Source organism: Carassius carassius, chromosome 21 (genome assembly GCF_963082965.1).
Source record: "Carassius carassius chromosome 21, fCarCar2.1, whole genome shotgun sequence".
Classification (NCBI taxonomy): Eukaryota; Metazoa; Chordata; class Actinopteri; order Cypriniformes; family Cyprinidae; genus Carassius; species Carassius carassius.
In genome coordinates, this window is record NC_081775.1 from 9,238,285 (window position 1) to 9,256,729 (window position 18,445).

The 18,445-nt window shown below is 37.0% G+C and overlaps 3 protein-coding genes across 3 annotated transcripts; all 3 read left to right on the top strand.

Moving 5' to 3' along the window:
* The first annotated feature begins 2,646 nt into the window (after positions 1-2,646).
* Positions 2,647-5,739, top strand: LOC132097483 (charged multivesicular body protein 4c-like). Its single transcript, XM_059503216.1, has 5 exons — positions 2,647-2,969; positions 3,456-3,633; positions 3,735-3,849; positions 4,359-4,488; positions 4,686-5,739. Exons 1-5 carry the CDS (start codon positions 2,786-2,788, stop codon positions 4,748-4,750), a joined length of 672 nt encoding a protein of 223 aa, XP_059359199.1. The 5' UTR covers positions 2,647-2,785; the 3' UTR covers positions 4,751-5,739.
* Positions 5,740-6,167: 428 nt separating this feature from the next.
* Positions 6,168-10,155, top strand: LOC132097481 (eukaryotic translation initiation factor 2 subunit 2-like). The gene is made up of 9 exons (XM_059503214.1): positions 6,168-6,324; positions 6,613-6,784; positions 6,962-7,062; positions 7,828-7,963; positions 8,095-8,189; positions 8,301-8,449; positions 8,870-8,926; positions 9,014-9,099; positions 9,595-10,155. Exons 1-9 carry the CDS (start codon positions 6,310-6,312, stop codon positions 9,768-9,770), a joined length of 987 nt encoding a protein of 328 aa, XP_059359197.1. The 5' UTR covers positions 6,168-6,309; the 3' UTR covers positions 9,771-10,155.
* A 1,336-nt stretch (positions 10,156-11,491) lies between these two features.
* Positions 11,492-18,297, top strand: LOC132097482 (14-3-3 protein beta/alpha-B-like). The gene is made up of 6 exons (XM_059503215.1): positions 11,492-11,650; positions 13,444-13,744; positions 13,956-14,079; positions 16,942-17,105; positions 17,457-17,552; positions 17,643-18,297. The coding sequence occupies exons 2-6, from the start codon at positions 13,451-13,453 to the stop codon at positions 17,691-17,693; spliced, it is 729 nt and encodes a 242-aa protein (XP_059359198.1). The 5' UTR covers positions 11,492-11,650; positions 13,444-13,450; the 3' UTR covers positions 17,694-18,297.
* The last annotated feature ends 148 nt before the right edge of the window (positions 18,298-18,445 follow it).

Consider the following 18,445-nt stretch of genomic DNA (forward strand, 5'->3'; position numbering starts at 1 on the left):
CTTGAGTTCAAACAAACCAATATCCCGGAGTAATTCATGCACTCAAACAGTACACTGACTGAACTGCTGTGAAGAGAGAACTGAAGATGAACATCGAGCCGAGCCAGATAACGAACAAAAGACTGACTCGTTCACGAGAGGCGAAGGGAAGGAAAAGTTTTGGTAGAAAAAAAGTGTATACAAGCAATAGGGATAACCGCACCCTGGAGAGGATTGTGAAACAAAACCCATTCAAAAGTGTGGGGGAGATTCACAAAGATTGGATTGCAGCTGGAGTCAGTGCTTCAAGAACCACTACGCACAGACGTATGCAAGACATGGGTTTCAGCTGTCGCATTCCTTGTGTCAAGCCACTCCTAAACAACAGACAGGGTCCGAAGCATCTCACCCTTGCTAAAGACAAAAAGGACTGGACTGCTGCTGAGTGGTCCAAAGTTATGTTTTCTGATGAAAGTCAATTTTGCATTTCCTTTGGAAATCAGGCTCCCAGAGTCTGGAGGAAGAGAGGAGAGGCACACAATCCATGTTGCTTGAGGTCCAGTGTAAAGTTTCCACAGTCAGTGATGGTTTGGGGTGCCATGTCATCTGCTGGTGTTGGTCCACTGTGTTTTCTAAGGTCCAAGGTCAACGCAGCCATATACCAGGAAGTTTCAGAGCACTTCATGCTTCCTGCTGCTGACCAACTTTATGGAGATGCAAATTTAATTTTCTAACAGGACTTTGCACCTGCACACAGTGCCAAAGCTACCAGTACCTGGTTTAAGGACCTTGGTATCCCTGTTCTTAATTGGCCAGCAAACTCGCCTGACCTTAACCCCATAGAAAATCTATGGGGTATTGTGAAGAGGAAGATGCGATATGCCAGACCCAAGAATGCAGAAGAGCTGAAGGCCACTATCAGAGCAACCTGGGCTCTCATAACACCTGAGCAGTGCCACAGACTGATCGACTCCATGCTACGCCGCATTGCTGCAGTAATTCAGGCAAAAAGAGCCACAACTAAGTATTGACTGCTGTACATGCTCATTCTTTTCAAGCTCATACTTTTCAGTTGGCCAAGATTTCTAAAAATCCTTTCTTTGTATTGGTCTTAAGTAATATTCCAATTTTCTGAGTTCCTGAATTTGGGATTCTCCTTAGTTGTCAGTTATAATCATCAAAATTAAAAGAAATAAACATTTGAAATATATCAGTCTGTTTGTAATGAATTTAATATTATATACAAGTTTCACTTTTTGAATGGAAAATAGTGAAAATAAATCAACTTTTGAAATGGTGAAATAAATCAACTTTTTGATGAATGGGACGAGACCTGGTTGAGCTGCACTAGAGAAGACAACGAGTGTTATCACTATGTTGGAGACATGCTACTTGTAACACACACTGGCCCAGCTAACCAATCTCAAATTTCAGAAGACAGGCCTTCATTTGATACAAGACTATTCGAGCCGTTCATGCCAGACTGGGGATGGAGGTTTTGTCATAATGTAAAATATGTGAAAAATAACAACCTAGAATGAGATCCTGTTCTAGTACACCCCAAAACAAAATCAAGACTTTATAAAAGAGCATAATAGAACCCCTTTAAAACATTTTCTATGGCAGAAAAGAAAACACGAACTGGATCAGGGCCTGTATTCACAAAACATTTTATCTTACAACTAGAGTTCTAAATAGCAGTAAAGGTTTTTTTCTGAAAACCTATTCACAAAGCTGTTTAGAATTTTTTTTTTTTAATATGGAAAAGAGAGAAGTCTTAGGGGCGGGGTTGATCTCGTGGTTATGGATGATGTCAGCATGCTTACTAACTATACACACAATGTTTGGCTTATAGTCTCTGTCAGAGATTTATTAATAGAAATATTATAGAGCATGATTTTGCCATATATAAAGGTTTAAAAATAAGAATGTTGCCACATTCAAAAGAAGATTTTGAATGCCGGCTGTCTCTAATTTAACAAGTATATTCAGCTAATTGTCGCCCTCTTACATTTCTGCTTCTCGTAAACAATTAATGTATATGCATATAAACAGCCTTTAATTAACAGAGTAGAATAATCATGGATGGTAGTACTACATTATTATTATTATTATTTTATATATATAAAATAAAACTGTACGGAAGATCAGTTGTTACTTCTTGCCCAACTGGTTAATGAAAACAAGGATATAATCAAAGGAAAATGTAGAGTTGGGATAACTTCCAAACCAATGGCGATACCTTTTTAAAAGGTCATTATCATCAGATCTTTCTAAAATGTTTACATTCAGAGGCCGATCGCTGGCAATCGCCAATTTAGGATAGTTTTGGTTAATAGTTGTGGTTTAATCTTAGTGACTTAGAGGTCCTCTTCACTACTCCTAACCTTTAACAGATTTAGGAGCTTTTTTTTAGAGCTAAAACGCTTTGTGAAAAACTCTGAGCAAAAAGTCTTACATTTAGGATTGACCTGATCATTATTTTTTAGACATTCTCCTAAATCGGCGAGTTATAGCCTTAAAGATGTTTTGTGAATACAGGCCCTGGTAGGTGGCCTAAATAATCAAACAAAAGAAAAGTGTTAAATCATTTGTTTGGTCACGAGTTGTAGTTTTACTGTTCGGCAGCCGCAGCGTTGATAGGTGGCATGACCGTGACGAGTCCCATGACGTCAGCGGGCCTGAAGGCGGAAGTAAGACAATCAACAACTGAACACGGAACAGTGACTGACGGTATTATCAGTAGCGTCTAGAAACACACCGACTCGGAGGGATTTTTTTTGTGTTTCGCAAAATACAAAGCAATATGTCCGTATTCGGCAAGTTGTTTGGCGGTGGGGGGAAAGGAGGCAAAGGCCCGAGCCCACAAGAAGCGATCCAGAAACTCCGTGAGACAGAAGAGATGTTAACCAAGAAACAAGAGTACTTAGAGCAAAAGATTGATGCGGAACTGTTAACAGCAAAGAAAAACGGCACGAAAAACAAACGAGGTATGTATTTAAAACCGAGCCTTCCTGTGATAAGGATCATAGGTGTCTTAAATAACTTTTAAAAGAAAGCTTTTCTCTCGGCCCACCTGTCGTGGATTTCAGTGATGTTAGCTACACCCCTGCGACACTCGCCTTGAACTCACTGTTATACAAACCATGAAGTCAGTTTATTAATATAACTCTTATGTCAGGTACGATACGCTGTCAATGAGCTAAATTCAAGAGTTGGACTAAATAAAGGATTGCGCTTCATATCACTTAGTTACGTCTGATTAGTGTCATGTGGTGTGTTGTGAAATAACAGCCATTGACAGAGAACTTAACCGAGTTTTTTACCTTAACCAAACATCCCACATCTCTTGTTTGTGTATGGTTCAATCTTAATCTTGAATCTTTGTTGATTAGCTTAGAAAAAAAGTTAAGATATAGTGTGCGTGTAATATATAATTTATTTATTTTGTGCATGTCTGTTATCCCTTTTTTAAGCTGCCTTACAGGCCCTGAAAAGAAAGAAGAGATATGAGAAGCAACTGGCTCAGATAGATGGCACTCTCTCCACTATCGAGTTCCAGCGAGAAGCATTAGAGAATGCTAATACAAACACAGAAGTGCTTAAAAACATGGGCTTAGCTGCCAAGGCCATGAAGACAGCGCATGAAAACATGTAAGATGCCCGAGTAAAATTTCCTATTGAATCTGTATCACAGAATACTGTTAGTGATGTGTAAAAATATAAATTGGTTTAATATTATTGATTGTTGTCAGGGATCTAGACAAAGTGGACGACCTCATGCAGGACATCACAGAACAGCAGGAGCTAGCACAGGAGATTTCTGATGCCATTTCAAAGCCTATAGGTTTTGGAGAAGACTATGATGAGGTGAGTTTAGACAAAGGGAGCGAACTTGTGAGATGTTTGATACACACTAAGGTGCATTCAAGAATTTGAATCCCCTTACAAAAAATCCCATATAATTTCAGTATGGTGTTCAAAGTTTCTCGACAGAACTTGTTAGGATTTTAAAATATCAAGCAGAGAAGCATTGTGTCTTAAATAAAAATGATTTAAGATTCTGCATTTTTTTAAGAAAACTTGTGATACTGATCCTGTGAATCCCAGATGTTTTTGCTCTTTGGATAATCTTGTTAAGAACATCATCACGTTTAAACATTTAAATTAAACATTATTGTTAATTTTTCATTTCAACTTAAAAAAAAAAATAACAGCAAAATTAAACGCATTTACCTGACTGGACCTATATTTTTTACAAAGGTACTATCAAACTATGATTAAGGTGAAATGCTTGATAATACGTCTTACATGGATGTATCGCTTCAAATGCAGTTTTACAGATGTTGACCGAACAATGCGATTCTTTCTCTTTCTAGGATGACCTTTTGGCTGAATTAGAGGAGTTGGAACAGGAGGAGCTGGACAAGAACCTGCTGGAAATTGGTGGGACAGAGGATGTCCCTCTGCCCAGTGTGCCTTCAGTCCCATTACCCAAGAAACCTGTCGGTTTGTATCATGCTGATCAGTACATATCAACATAATAAAAACAGATACTTTTTTTATATATATCTCACAAACTACTTTCAATTTTTTACATATGAGACAATACATGTGAAATTGTACTTAAAAAGTGGAGTACACTAATAGAAAGACGTCTTGAGAGTTGTAAACCCTTATAACTATTTGTCTTTGTGTTTCTCCAGCCCAAAAAAAGAGAGAAGAGGAGGATGAGGATGACATGGAAGAACTCAAGGCATGGGCCATGTGAATGTATCGAATCTGAGAGACTCTTGTTGCTCATCGCGGTTGGCCTGGGCAGGCGAACCTTCAGAGGGTTAACACTACAAAACAAATTTTACCATAGCTCTTGCAGAGTGGATAAAACAAACCCAGAAAAAAAACAAGAGTTACAACTGAAATGGATATGAAGCAGGTTAATCTGACAATAAAATCTGATAACATAATATATGAATTGACCCTTAAATGTTTGGCCATGGTTATTTAGGTAATGCATTGTTGTTTCTAATTTTTGCCTCTTTTGATAGAAGTGTTTTTTTGACCTCTCTACTATTCAGAAACTGGTTGTTTTGTTTTGTCATGGAGATACGCATGTTTGCCAATACATAATTTTCATATACATGATCAACATGCTCTCATCTGATATATTAAATATATTTGGTACAGTTGTTTGCTTCGATCTTTGATCTCAGTGTGTTAAGTTAAATTAATGTTATTCAAGCACTTCCAACAGCATAAGCTTTTTTCAGTTTGTTGACAGTGACATTATGTTTTGGTGGCAAAATAACAAAATGAAATTACTAAAATTAGCTCTACATATACACACACATCTATATAAATATATCTGACTGCCCATCATGTTTTGTTTTGGTGCTGCATCCGAATAGTTGCAGAAAAAGACCTATTTAATAACAGACCTATCCTATTGTGCTTTTTTCAGGCCTGGTTCATTGATGTGCTGAGGGTTTATCAGACAACAGATGGTTGTAATTATACAAAAGCTATACCATGTTTGTTTGTTTTTCCTTGTATGGGAGCAAATACTTCTTTTTGAGATGCAAAAATGCTGTATCTATTCAGGTTGAGGCATATGTGTACATTTGTATGTTTAAAAAAAATCAGATGGCTTTTATTTGAGAGATCATTAAACTTGGATTCCTTTTCTCTGGTGTTGTTAGTCTCCTGTAGTATATAGCTTAGTTCTTGTTAAAATTATATATGAAACAATAACTTCTGTCCTGCCCTTGCACTCTAACGCATAAAGACGTGTCTGCTGTGTTATGTGCCTTAACGAATGGCGTGTCTTTAAATGACTCTGAAATACCTCATGGTTGACTGATGAAAATTATAAGAGGGGGGCATTGCGTTTGTACTGGATTTAGCTGCTCATTTCTCTCTTCATTTTGTTCTTTATTTTACATTCATGTTGGTAAGGGGTGTGGGTGGATTCATGATTTTCAATAAAGCACATGACTGTTTGCTTTTGAAAAATATCTTGCTTATTTGATTAACATTTCGCTGTTCGATTCGCTGTGTTCTACATATGTTTCTGTAAGGAGCTACAAAACAAGCAACAATAATAATTATAACTATAAATGTAAATCTGAAGATAAATCTCGTATTGGATTGAAATACATCAGCAGTGTCATAGCAAGTCGCGTAATGTTGTCGTCATAACGATGTAATCATTGGTCGTCGGAAGTACGCTTGCGCGCTGAGCTCGTGCCTGTGCTGATGCAAGACAGTGCATGAGAACAGGAGTGCTAACCGTATCGTCGAGATTCAACAGCAACATTTGATTCAGTCATAATGTCAGAAGATGAGGTATTGTGGTGGTCTATTTGTATCTTTTGATATTATGGACAGCTGAGTGGAAATATTCAGCTACGTTGTGACTTTTGGCAATAGATTATGAGAGCAGTTAACGTCGTGCTGTGTGGTTGCACGCTTTGACGCCATTGCGATTTTTTTCTAATTCCATAAAATACAAAAACTAAAGTAAATAATTCTCAATATTGCTTGAGCAGTAAAAAGAGTTGAGCTCAGTGTTGTATCCTTCAGTACATTGAGGCATGTTTGAGCAAATGAACCTGGTGCGTTATGTGTCCTCAGATTTTATTCGACCCCTCCACAACAAAAAAGAAAAAGAAGAAGAAGAAGCCCTTCATGCTCGACGAGGATGGAGATGGAGAGGAGGTTCAACAGACTGAACAGAAAGAAACTGAGCCTGAAGCAGCAGAGGAGCGAGAACTGGACCCTGAAGATGATGAAGTCAAGAAAAAGGGTGAGAGGAGTGTTTTGTTCTTCTCTTTTATCTCTGGGTCTTGGGTTTAGTCAAATGATTCTCAACATATGTTTTTAAATCACAAACATAGAACATTTTATTGCGTGTGTAGAGTTTGCGCTCAGTGGTTTCAGGAGTGTACTTTTGGCCATTTATGACACTGTTTGATCTTCACAGAGACTTCCGATGATTTAGATGATCTGAACTTCTTTAACCAGAAGAAGAAGAAAAAGAAACCGAAGAAGGTGTTTGAAAATGACATTGAGGAGGGCATGAAGGTAATTGTTTTTTGGAGATTGGCAGGGAATGATGCAATGCACATTAAATGTTTTTCACCACTTGTGTCCAGGCATATGTGACCATATCTGTGTGTTTACATTGGGCCTTCTTCATCTTTAACCATTGCACTAACATTTGAATGATTTAACCATGCACATCATTTAAAATGTAATGTGCCCTTGTAATCTTCAAAAACATCTTTTCTTGTTCAAGACGGCATTTCACGTATACATCACAACAGCGGAAAAAGATGATCACCGCTTCCGTTTCATACCAGCTTTAATTTAGTGTGTTGCATTATTATTATTATTATTATTTAAAGAAATTGGAATCCCCCCCCCCCCCCCAACTTAATATACTGTATCTACTAATATCTTTAACTACTCTGTATGTACTAACACTTACATGATAAAATGCACTTACTTTGTAGATACACGTTTTAACATTATATGTATTAAAAAAAAATACCTGTATGTAATTATATACGTAATTAATTTCTGTATTTGCCCCACACACAAACCTTTATTCATTTCCCATATCAGAAGTGTTTTGCAATGCAACTTAACTACATTGTACCTGACATAGTGCATAGTTAAGACACCTAATATAAAGTGGGTCCATTACATTTCTGGTATTGTATTTTTTATTTTATTTTTTAGCTGTCATGTATAATGATTCCCAATGTGTCGTCCATTGAGCTTATTTTCTTGTATTGGATAGTTTTTCTAAAGGCTGTTGACGCTTTTCATTTTATTGGTGACCAGGAGCTGAAAATTGAGGGAGACCAGCAGGAAATGATGCAAGAGGACGATGAATTTGATCTGATGCTTCCAACTAAAAAAAAGAAGTCAAAAAAAGTGGAATTTGTAGAGGAAAGTGATACTGTGGAAAAGGATGATGGTATGAAGACACGCCTCATTTAATTAGTCTAATTATGCAGCTCAGTAATACTAGATTCTAAATGAAAAAGTTTTTATTGTTGATGATAAAATATTAGATTGTGTGAATTCTTGACCTATATTTTTTTACAGTCATTGAGGATGATAAAAATACAGATGGCGTTACATTCAGTTCACAGTCAGGCCCAGCATGGGCCGGTTCAGAGAGAGATTACACCTACGATGAGGTATGATGATGATTCTTATTCCTCACACATTTGATATACTTTACCCCATGCCAATGGCATAGTTTCCCTTTGATTCAGAGTGTCATTATTTCCATATCTGCATCTTTACAGTTGTTGAGCCGGGTGTTTAACATCATGAGGGAGAAGAATCCTGATATGGTGGCTGGGGAGAAGAGGAAGTTTGTGATGAAGCCACCTCAGGTGGTCCGAGTTGGGACCAAGAAAACATCTTTTGTCAACTTCACTGACATCTGTAAACTGTAAGTATAAACATTTAGTGTCCATGTCTACGTGTTTTTTTTTTTTTTTTTCAAATAAAATAATACAACATATGATACATGGGTCAGTTACAAGGCTTTTTTTTTGGTCCTACCAGTTTATTCAAAAATACATTAAAACTTTGAAATACAAAAAAAATGCACTAAAAATTCATACATACAATGATGATGCAAGCATGTTTTTTAATTTCAGTTTTTTTTTTTTTTTAATACACACAATTTAATACATTCACATGTGGGTGTGAAATAAATAAATAATTAAATTCCTTTATTATTATTTTTTTTACATAGACACATTTACTTGTCATTGACCCATATGTGAATATAACCAAACCAGTAATTCTAGTTTATCGGTGTAGTTTTATCTATTAAACTTTTGCATGTTTGCATTTTCATCTTCAGGTTGCATCGACAGCCCAAACATCTCCTGGCGTTCCTGTTAGCTGAGTTAGGAACATGGTGAGCTTTTAATTGCATTTCCAGAATTCTGTCCAATGTGAAATAGTGAGTTCTCCTGTAATGCAAGCAGTGTCTTCTTGCTTCTAGTGGATCCATAGATGGAAATAACCAGCTTGTTATTAAGGGACGCTTTCAACAGAAACAAATAGAAAACGTCTTGAGAAGATATATAAGTAAGTCAAACATTTTGCACGTATGAATTTGTAGTTGGTGTACCAATACTTTTTTGCTGATATGTGCACCCTATCAGATCCCTAGACATACTTGCTGTAACTTGGCATCATTTAATTTTAGCACTTACAAATAAATGAAATATTGCACTTCAGACACTTTAAAAGCAGTTAATGCATGCTGTAGCCATGAGCACTTAATCGTCTTAACAATTGGTGCAAGTGATGCATCTCGCCATCATTTGAGAATGAGTCACGACATGTATGTTGAAGGATATGGCAACTCCCCTACAATGTCATCTTATGTGATTTGTGCTTTTGAAACCCTGATTATTGTATTAATAGTTGTGCAGCCCTAGTTTCATGTAAATGATGTAGTCACCTCCTTTAAAATAAGTACATGTAGTATAATAGTGTTTTATTTCAGTCCACTCCACTCCTTTGGTTTACAGAAAAAAAGTTACTAATTTTCGACAATGAATTTTCTCTGTTTCACAGAGGAATATGTGACTTGTCACACCTGCCGCTCACCGGATACAATTCTGCAGAAGGACACGCGTCTCTACTTCCTGCAATGTGAAACCTGTCACTCACGCTGCTCTGTAGCCAGCATCAAGACCGGCTTCCAGGCTGTCACCGGCAAAAGAGCCCAGCTTCGAGCCAAAGCCAACTAATAAAAAGCACCCTGTTCTGGTCTCTTGCCCAGGCTGATGCTCTGCCCCTCTGGTTGATGACTGTCCCTGCTGCTCTTCTCTGAAGCACGGTGACCCAAAGCTTGGAGTGAACTGTGGAGGTTTTTGAGTGTAATCTATATTAATAAATCTGACTCTGAAGCTAGAAGGGTTGCCAACAGGCTGCCTCTGATTTGCTTGTCTTACTTTACCTCCTTCCTCCAGAAATGTTTTTTCTGCATTTAGCATATCTGATAACCAGAGCATATTTCTTGTCTATTTGGTAAATTTTTACTTTCAGAGCAGTATTTGTTTTTCAGAGAAAATGCAGGGATATTATTGGGTGGAAAATGAAAATAAATTTTGCTAAACGAACCACAGCCTTTTATATCAGATTTTGTTGTATCAAAGAAAAACTGAATCTCCGATGCACAATAATGTTCAGATTGGATCCAAGCGAGTGTTTTGTGATCCAGACATACAGCAAAAGTTTGATTTTTAATCTCCTCTGATCTCTAGAAAACTAGAAAACTCTTCTTATATAATTACACAGATGATTACAGATTGCACTGATTTCTTCAGTACAACATAGGGCAGCAGATGTCTGGGCATGTTTGCAGTGCTTGGATGGAACTGAATTCTTTTTGTTGGTATATTTTAAATTGGAATTATTCTTTTTTTTGTTGTTGGCATATTTGAAATTGGAATTATAATTACTATTTTTTTTGTTTATAAAAATGACTAAAAGTTTCAGTTTTGTGTTCTTGTTTTTTGCTTATTGATGCATGCCAATGTTTGGGTCTAAGATTTTTAAAAGCTTCAAGGACACATTAAATAGAAAAAAATGACAGTAAAGGCATGTTTAATGTAACAAAGATTTTCAAAAAACATATTTCAAATAAATGCTGTTCTTTTGAACTTTTTATTCATCAAAGAATCTTAAAAATAAAATGTATCGCCGTTTAAATAAAAAATATTAAGCAGCTCAACTTTTTTCAACATTGATAAATTTCTCTATACAAGCAAATCAGCATATTAGATTGATTTATGAATAGTCATGTGACACTGAAGACTGGAGTAATGATGCTTAAAATATCAGCTTTGATCACAGGAATAAATTGCATTAAAAATCTATTTAAAATTGTAATAGATCTTACCAACTCAAAACTTTTTGAACTGTAAAGTAATTAACATTTCACTTTGTCGGGCTGATGTAGCTTTTTCAAACATTGTGTTTGCTTTTTCTTGCTTTTTTGCTTTTATTTATTGTTTAGATGCAGTACTTCTGTGACTTCATTTTGTTCTAATTTCAGTATATTGTTGATGAAATAGCAGTAGGCATATTACTCTGTTTCACCAGAGTAAAACTGCCACACCTTACCTCACTCTCCCAAATGTGCTTCACTGGTTTTAGTTGGAAACTGCTGACGACTTTTTTGGTCTATACTGTATTTTTAAAGGGAACGTGTCACTTATATCTCCAGACGGTGGCATTTACAAACAATACTAATGAAGTTCAAAAATCAAAGCTAGGAACACAGACGTCAATACAAATGCTTTCTCTGCATAACTTCTTAATTTCATTCCTTAAATTCTGTGCTTAACTTCTCGTTGCTTTAATGAGTCGTTCATTATAACAGTACTCGCCGATCCCGGTATTTTAACATTAACTAAACGGGATACTCATGATGTTAAATGTATGTTACATAATAATAACAAACAAAAAAAAAACTTTCAGACAGTGTGACCGATTTGCAGGAAGCGGAAGTGTCACTTGTAAGCGGAAGAGGTGCTGCCCAGAACAAGCGAAGAGCGAGGCAGAGGACGAGGATCCGATTTGTGTCTTTTTAACGAATAAAGTCAGCGTAAACCGCATTCACAACGTGAGTGTATTTCCCTTATTCGTTCTAGCACTGTTCACGTGTCTTACATGACATGCTTTGATCGCGTGAATGAACTTGTGTTCAGTACTAGCGGCTAGCAGACAGGTTTAGCAGGTTGCTAAGCGCTTCGGGCCTCGCAGTCTGTCAGACGCGCTGAAGCGTTACAATTAAATATCATTTTGTGTTAGATAATATTAACGTGATAACGTTAGCAGTATTGTTCAGAAGGTTGAGAATCATTACATACCATCGGAGAATGTCGTCATTTCAATGAAAGGATGTGAGGTTCTCGTGCTGCTCATATCAGCAGAGCCTGACCAGAGTTCAGTTGAATCGATTGGCTGGACGTCTCGGGAAAAAAAGAACATATTAATTAGGAAAGCCACGGCACTGGATGATTTATTGTTATTTTTTAGCATCGGCCTGAATGTTCAATTTGTTTTAGTTTCATCTACTATTTAGTCGCTGTTTTCCTCTAAACAGGCCTTGTTAAATGTGACAAGTGAGTGTGAGACATGATGTCATAATGTTTTATGTTGGTAGAACATTAACGTTACATTTTTTGACACTTTCTTATAACTTTCGTCACAATGAGATCATAAACCTATTAGGGCTGTGTTTTGTAATTTTGTATTGTATTATTCGATTCCGATTCACAAGCTCTTGATTCGCTCCGATTTCGATTCATATGGATACAGGACATGTCAGCTTTCTCTTAGAGAAAAAAATATCTGTAAAGTAATGCTGTAAAATATATAGGGAACCCCATCGATTATTACATTGATATTAAAGAGTGCAATTCATCCGCTCTGAATTGTATACAACGAATTAAGTTCCACATCAGGAAATTTTCATATACATTTCTTAATGATAATAGTTGTTTTTAGTCCAATTCACTGATGAAAAATAAACATTTAAACGTGATTGCCATCTACACAAGTTATGACAGATGTATTCAAACATACATTAAATCATTAAATGAGTATTCACGAACCGAGTTCATGGACATCTGAATGGCTATTCTGAGGTGTAGATGCGACATTGCTTACAAGCTGTTTAATCGACATGCCTCTGGTTGAAACACAGATTGAACGATTTTATGAGACATGATGCGTTTCAGTAAATTGTACCGTTTCTTTCAACACCTGATGTTCATAAAATTGAATTTGTGCTGTTCACTATTAGTCAAGAGGACGAAATGATCAGTTCATGTGCCATTTTAACTTGTGTGGCTACAGTGATCTGTCATGCCATATTAAAGTGTGTCAAAACTGCATTTATTCTTGTAAATCCATGATTAAACTTTGAAAGCTGAGGCATTGTTTATATCAAAAGTAACAGCACAAAGCTTATTAAAATGATTGGATTATTATTATTGGATAATAATGTCTCGTGAAGTTTTGTGCATCAGCTGAAAACAGCATAAACTAAAACAAAACTATCAAAACTATCAGCATAAACTATCAAACTTAGATTTAAGAATCAATATAAATTAAAATTAAATTAATGTTTTTAGCAGACACTCTTATCCAAAGCGAGTTACAAGTGCATTCAGACTAAAATGTTTTTACCTAACATGTGTTCCCTAGGAATCGAACCCACAACCTTTCGCTGCTAACGCAATGCTCTACCACTTGAGCCACAAGAACACAAGTATAATATAAATTGATGAAAATTAGGATTGAGTAATTCAAATTGCTAATCTACTGCTCCTCATCAATTATTTATTTCTAAATCCATTTAATGTAGTTGTTTTCTTGTTCTGTTCATACCTCCTCGTATCTGATTCTCAGTCTAAAAATGGACAAGAGTGACCTGGTGCAGAAAGCCAAGCTCGCGGAGCAGGCCGAGCGCTACGATGACATGGCAGCAGCTATGAAGGCTGTTACCGAGGGCGGCGTGGAGCTTTCCAATGAAGAGCGCAACCTGCTGTCTGTGGCGTACAAGAACGTGGTGGGCGCCCGCCGCTCCTCCTGGCGTGTGATCTCCAGCATCGAGCAGAAGACCGAGGGTACCGAGAAGAAGAAACAGTTGGCACGCGTGTATCGTGAAAAGATCGAGACTGAACTGCAGTGCATCTGCAAGGATGTGCTGGTATCTGCTCTTCTTTCTCATGATCCTCTGAACATTTTATAATGATAACATCACATGAAGTTCATTCTTAAATACGAAGTATTTCATTTTCAGTTTGCTAAGGACACTTTAATTTCAGTATTTAAAGTGTAAGACTCAAATGTTGTTCCATTTTTCACTGTGTTTGACCACAAATATGAGACGTCCTGATGATCCCAACCTGTCTTGACAGGATCTTTTGGACAAGTTCCTCATTCCCAATGCTTCTCAGGCAGAGAGCAAGGTGTTTTACCTGAAAATGAAAGGCGATTACTTTAGATACTTAGCTGAGGTTGCGCCTGGAGAATCCAAGGACAGTAAGTTCATTGTATGCCTCTATAGCCCCTTTAACACTGCACGTCCGACCCGGCAAATTGCCGGAACATTGCCAGGTCGCCTTCTGTGTGAAAGCAAACACGTCCCGGGATTGATTCCGGCATTGGTTACTAGGTCGGGGACCTAGTAACATTGCCGGGTTCAATCCCGGGACGAGCGCTGTGTGAACAAAAGCCAGATCTAATGCCGTGTCGGAGTGATGACGTGTGTTATCACGCGACTCTTTTACATGCTGGTTTGAAGGAAGATCAACGTTTGCGACAAAAAAATATGTGCAAACTGTAATGAAGCAGAGATCAGTTAGTTCCTCACTTTCCGCGCTGACGCCGAGATCATTCGCCAGCTTCAGTGAAAGTATAACCTGCCTAATGTTTTCGGCTCGTACATTACACGTCACACCCTGATGTCACGTGTCGTTACGGGATCTTTACGGATTGTGTGTGAAAGCACGCACATATCCCGGGTAATCACTGGCAGTGTGAAAGTGCAAAATCTAGCGACCCGGGAACAATTGCCAGAACACTTTACCCGTGTATTTGCCGGAATTTCAGTGTGAAAGGGGCTTCTCTGTTTGTCTGTCCATCCATCCATCTTTCTATTGTTCTGTCATTATGTCTCACATTTTAGTGTTTCCCATACATTGATTTATTTGTGGCGTCCCACCACAATATCAACATTGACCACCAAATAGATTTGCACAGATTTGTTCAAAACAAAACAAAACAAAACTGTGAGTGACGGTATATAAATACATCATCATTCGTAATGTACAAATTAGGCTTTTAATGTGATTTATGAACTTTTAAAGTACATTAAAATAGAAACAACACAATATTCTTCAACATGGAAAGCAATAGAAATGTAGTAACCAATTCATTTCCCCAGATAATTGTCATATCATGCGCTTTGCAGGGCTGCGAGACACAGGACAGACAGTCTATTCAACTTAATTCGTTCCTATGACTTATTAATTTGTGGCAACTGTTAACGTTTCTTTAATTGTATTCTTTAACCTATGATTTAACTGAATTGAGGAAACGGTGAAATATATCTGACTTAAATAATTAATATAAGTAATTATATTATATAATAGATAATTATATAATTATAAATAACTAATAAAAGTTGTTTACTTTTTTTATCGCTGTTTGATCAGGCTGGCGCTTCACGCGCACCCCCCACATATTCTACCAGTTTAAACTTACATCGCAGTCTTTTCTTTTTCAAAATAAACTGCAGTCAACCAAACATATAAAAGGTAACACTGGTCAGTTTAAATAGACCTTAGTATACCGATCCACTCTGCTCTTATCCCAAAGGAAATTTTTGCTCATGTGAATGATATCATGAGTATGATATTTTCAGTTTATATGCGAATGCATGTAAAGTACAAGCCTAGTAATTTACATTACAAATAATAGTTTAACATTCAAATACATTGCGAATGTGGAAACAATTGGATTTGTGCTGAATGAGAGGTGAGCAATAGCCAAACCCACGGTCGCTCTGTCCTCGTCTGCACGCATGCATGCACTGTAAATGCCAGATTTTTAAAAAGCAGTAGTCCTACCGGAACGCAAAAAATTCAAAATCTGACATTTTCAGGAACAGGATCCAGCAGGATCAAACTAAGTACTGATCATAATACTGTGAACATTTGAGATAATTCTATTTTAAATGCTATAATGTCAGTTGAAAATATTGCAATTGTGTTTTAAAATACAACAACAAGCACCAGGAAACCATTTAAAGAGGTTTGTTCAGTGGTCAGTAAAATGATCTTAAATGTATGGCGTGCCCTCTTCATTTTATCAAATTTTCATAATCACATCTATTCATTTTTTAATCCTGCTACTAGCATTTTATTCAAACTAAACCCCCTTTAATTTGGGTAAGAAAGCTTTTTTGTTGTTTTTTTTTTTGTTGAGTGGTTTTTGCACATACTGTCATACCAGTGAATGTGCCACTGCAATAGATGCATTTTGCAGCATTAAGGTTAACAATCAATTGATAGTTCATTTAAACGATGATCGAAAATTTACATCCCTAAATGCCTGATAAAGTAGCATTTACAGGCATAGCGTTGCTTTGCCTTGGAAAACAACCATATTTATGCAGTTTCCAAAAGTTTCCTACTGGCAGAGAGTGAATTTGCATTCTCAATCAGCCTGTCTGCTGTTTTTGTTAAGACCAGCGCAAAAATCGACCCATATTTTTAAGCAGCAAACATCAAAATGTGTAGAACATTTAATAAAACTTTGTTTTACAAAACCCTGTATCTGAACTGTAAATCATGCTTTATACATTCATATTACGATTTAAAATGTTACAGTATTAATTTTGCATGTGGTTAAAAGCCTTAAATTTGATTTTAAAAACCCTGCAGATACACTGACATAGGCTAAATGATATTAACTGTAAAGTTAACCTCTTTAACTATGTTGCTCAGTTTCTGCTCCTTCAATCCAGATGAACATTACAAACATTTTTCCAAAATGTTTTTTTTTTTCAGAAAGCCCTGTAAAATAGCATCATGTTAAATGTGCTAAAAAAATGTTTAGATGTTGTGTGAGGGAGATGTTTAATTATGTATATAAAGTTCTTCGAATAAATATTTGCATTGGAGCATGTTTTTTTTATTACATTACAATAAAATAAAAAAAATAATAAACTCTCCCCCTTCATTGGGGGAAGTGCCGTCATAGAGTATAGGTCTGTGGGAAACACTGTTCTGTTTCTATCTGTCTGTCATTCTATCTGTTCATTGCAGTGCATTACTGTCTGACTGTTTTTAATCTTTTTAATGTAAATCAACACACTGTCAATTTAATGTATTCTTTCAGGCACGGTTGACAACTCTCAGAAGGCTTACCAAGATGCCTTTGAGATAAGTAAGCAGGATATGCAGCCTACACACCCTATACGGTTGGGTCTTGCCCTCAACTTTTCCGTTTTTTACTACGAGATCCTCAACATTCCTGAGAAAGCCTGTCAGCTCGCTAAGATGGTTGGTATCTCTTTAAATGCTAGCAACATAAGGGGCCATTCACAAAGGACGAGTTCTTGTGTTTAACAAAATTTAGACCGAGACTTGTTTATAGAAATTCAACTGATTTTTAACTTGCCAAGTATTAAGAGTACAGTAAATTAGCCAAAGATTCCCATGTAGTGCATGTGTACATATAAAACCATAAAAAACAAGAATGTGTCCTATGTGGACAGCCTCTTAAACTTCATTATATAAATGTGTATTTTATTTCTTTGCAAATCTTGACTACAGTAAACATTGATACAATACAAGCACCAGTGTTTTTGATGCTCATTCAACCCAAGTGAGAAATCAGAGCCTCTCTTACAGGCATTTGATGAAGCCATTGCTGAGCTTGACACTTTAAATGAGGACTCCTACAAAGACAGCACCTTGATCATGCAGCTTCTAAGGGACAACCTCACTGTAAGTCCTCCATCATACATTCTGCACCAGTGTTATTTCTGTTTCAGTGCTTTATCGGCTCATACATTATATCAATTCTCATACTTGCAGCTTTGGACGTCAGAAAACCAGGGCGATGAAGCAGGTGACAACGAGAACTAGGGGAGCCTCACAGATCTCCGAACACCCACACACATCCACCTTAAATACACAAATGGCTTCCACCAACCCTCCCACCTCATTCCACCCTTCAGCACCCACCCCTCTCAAAATCCAGTTCCCAGCCCCGCTCCCCTATACCTTCTGAATGATGATCAGCACCTGCAGGAAGACGCTCAGCGAAGCCCCCGTGGCTGGGAGGGGAGTGGGGCTGGCTCACAGGGTGGCATGCTGACATTAGAGCAGGTCCAGTGATTTTGATTGTGAATTTAACATGTACTGATAATCAAACCCTGTCCTTTATGCTTGTCCGAGTGACTGTAAGAGTGTGTGTGCTGCTAACGGAGAGTAACTGTGTATGTTTGTGTGTGTGTGTGTGTGTGTGTGTGTGAGAGAGAGAGAGAGTTGAGTGTATTGGGTATCGGGGGTTGTGAACTCTAATAGTCCTTTCTGATAATTCCCTTTGTTCAACTTTAGCTGGTTGTGCATTTTCATCCTCTTTTTCATTTTTTTTTTTTTTTGTTACAATCATATTTTTTTGTATAATTCATCGGTATTTTCAGGTTTTATTGTATGGTTATTAAACTGGCAGTTTATTTTCACCAAATACAGAGTAAGTCTGACATCTCTGCTCTCTTGTTCAATTCTGTGCTGTTTAAGCTGTTTCCATAAATGTCATATTCTTAAACACTAGCCATGACATTTTTAAACATTCCTTTTAAAGAGAACACTAAAGTATTTTGAACTAACTTAAA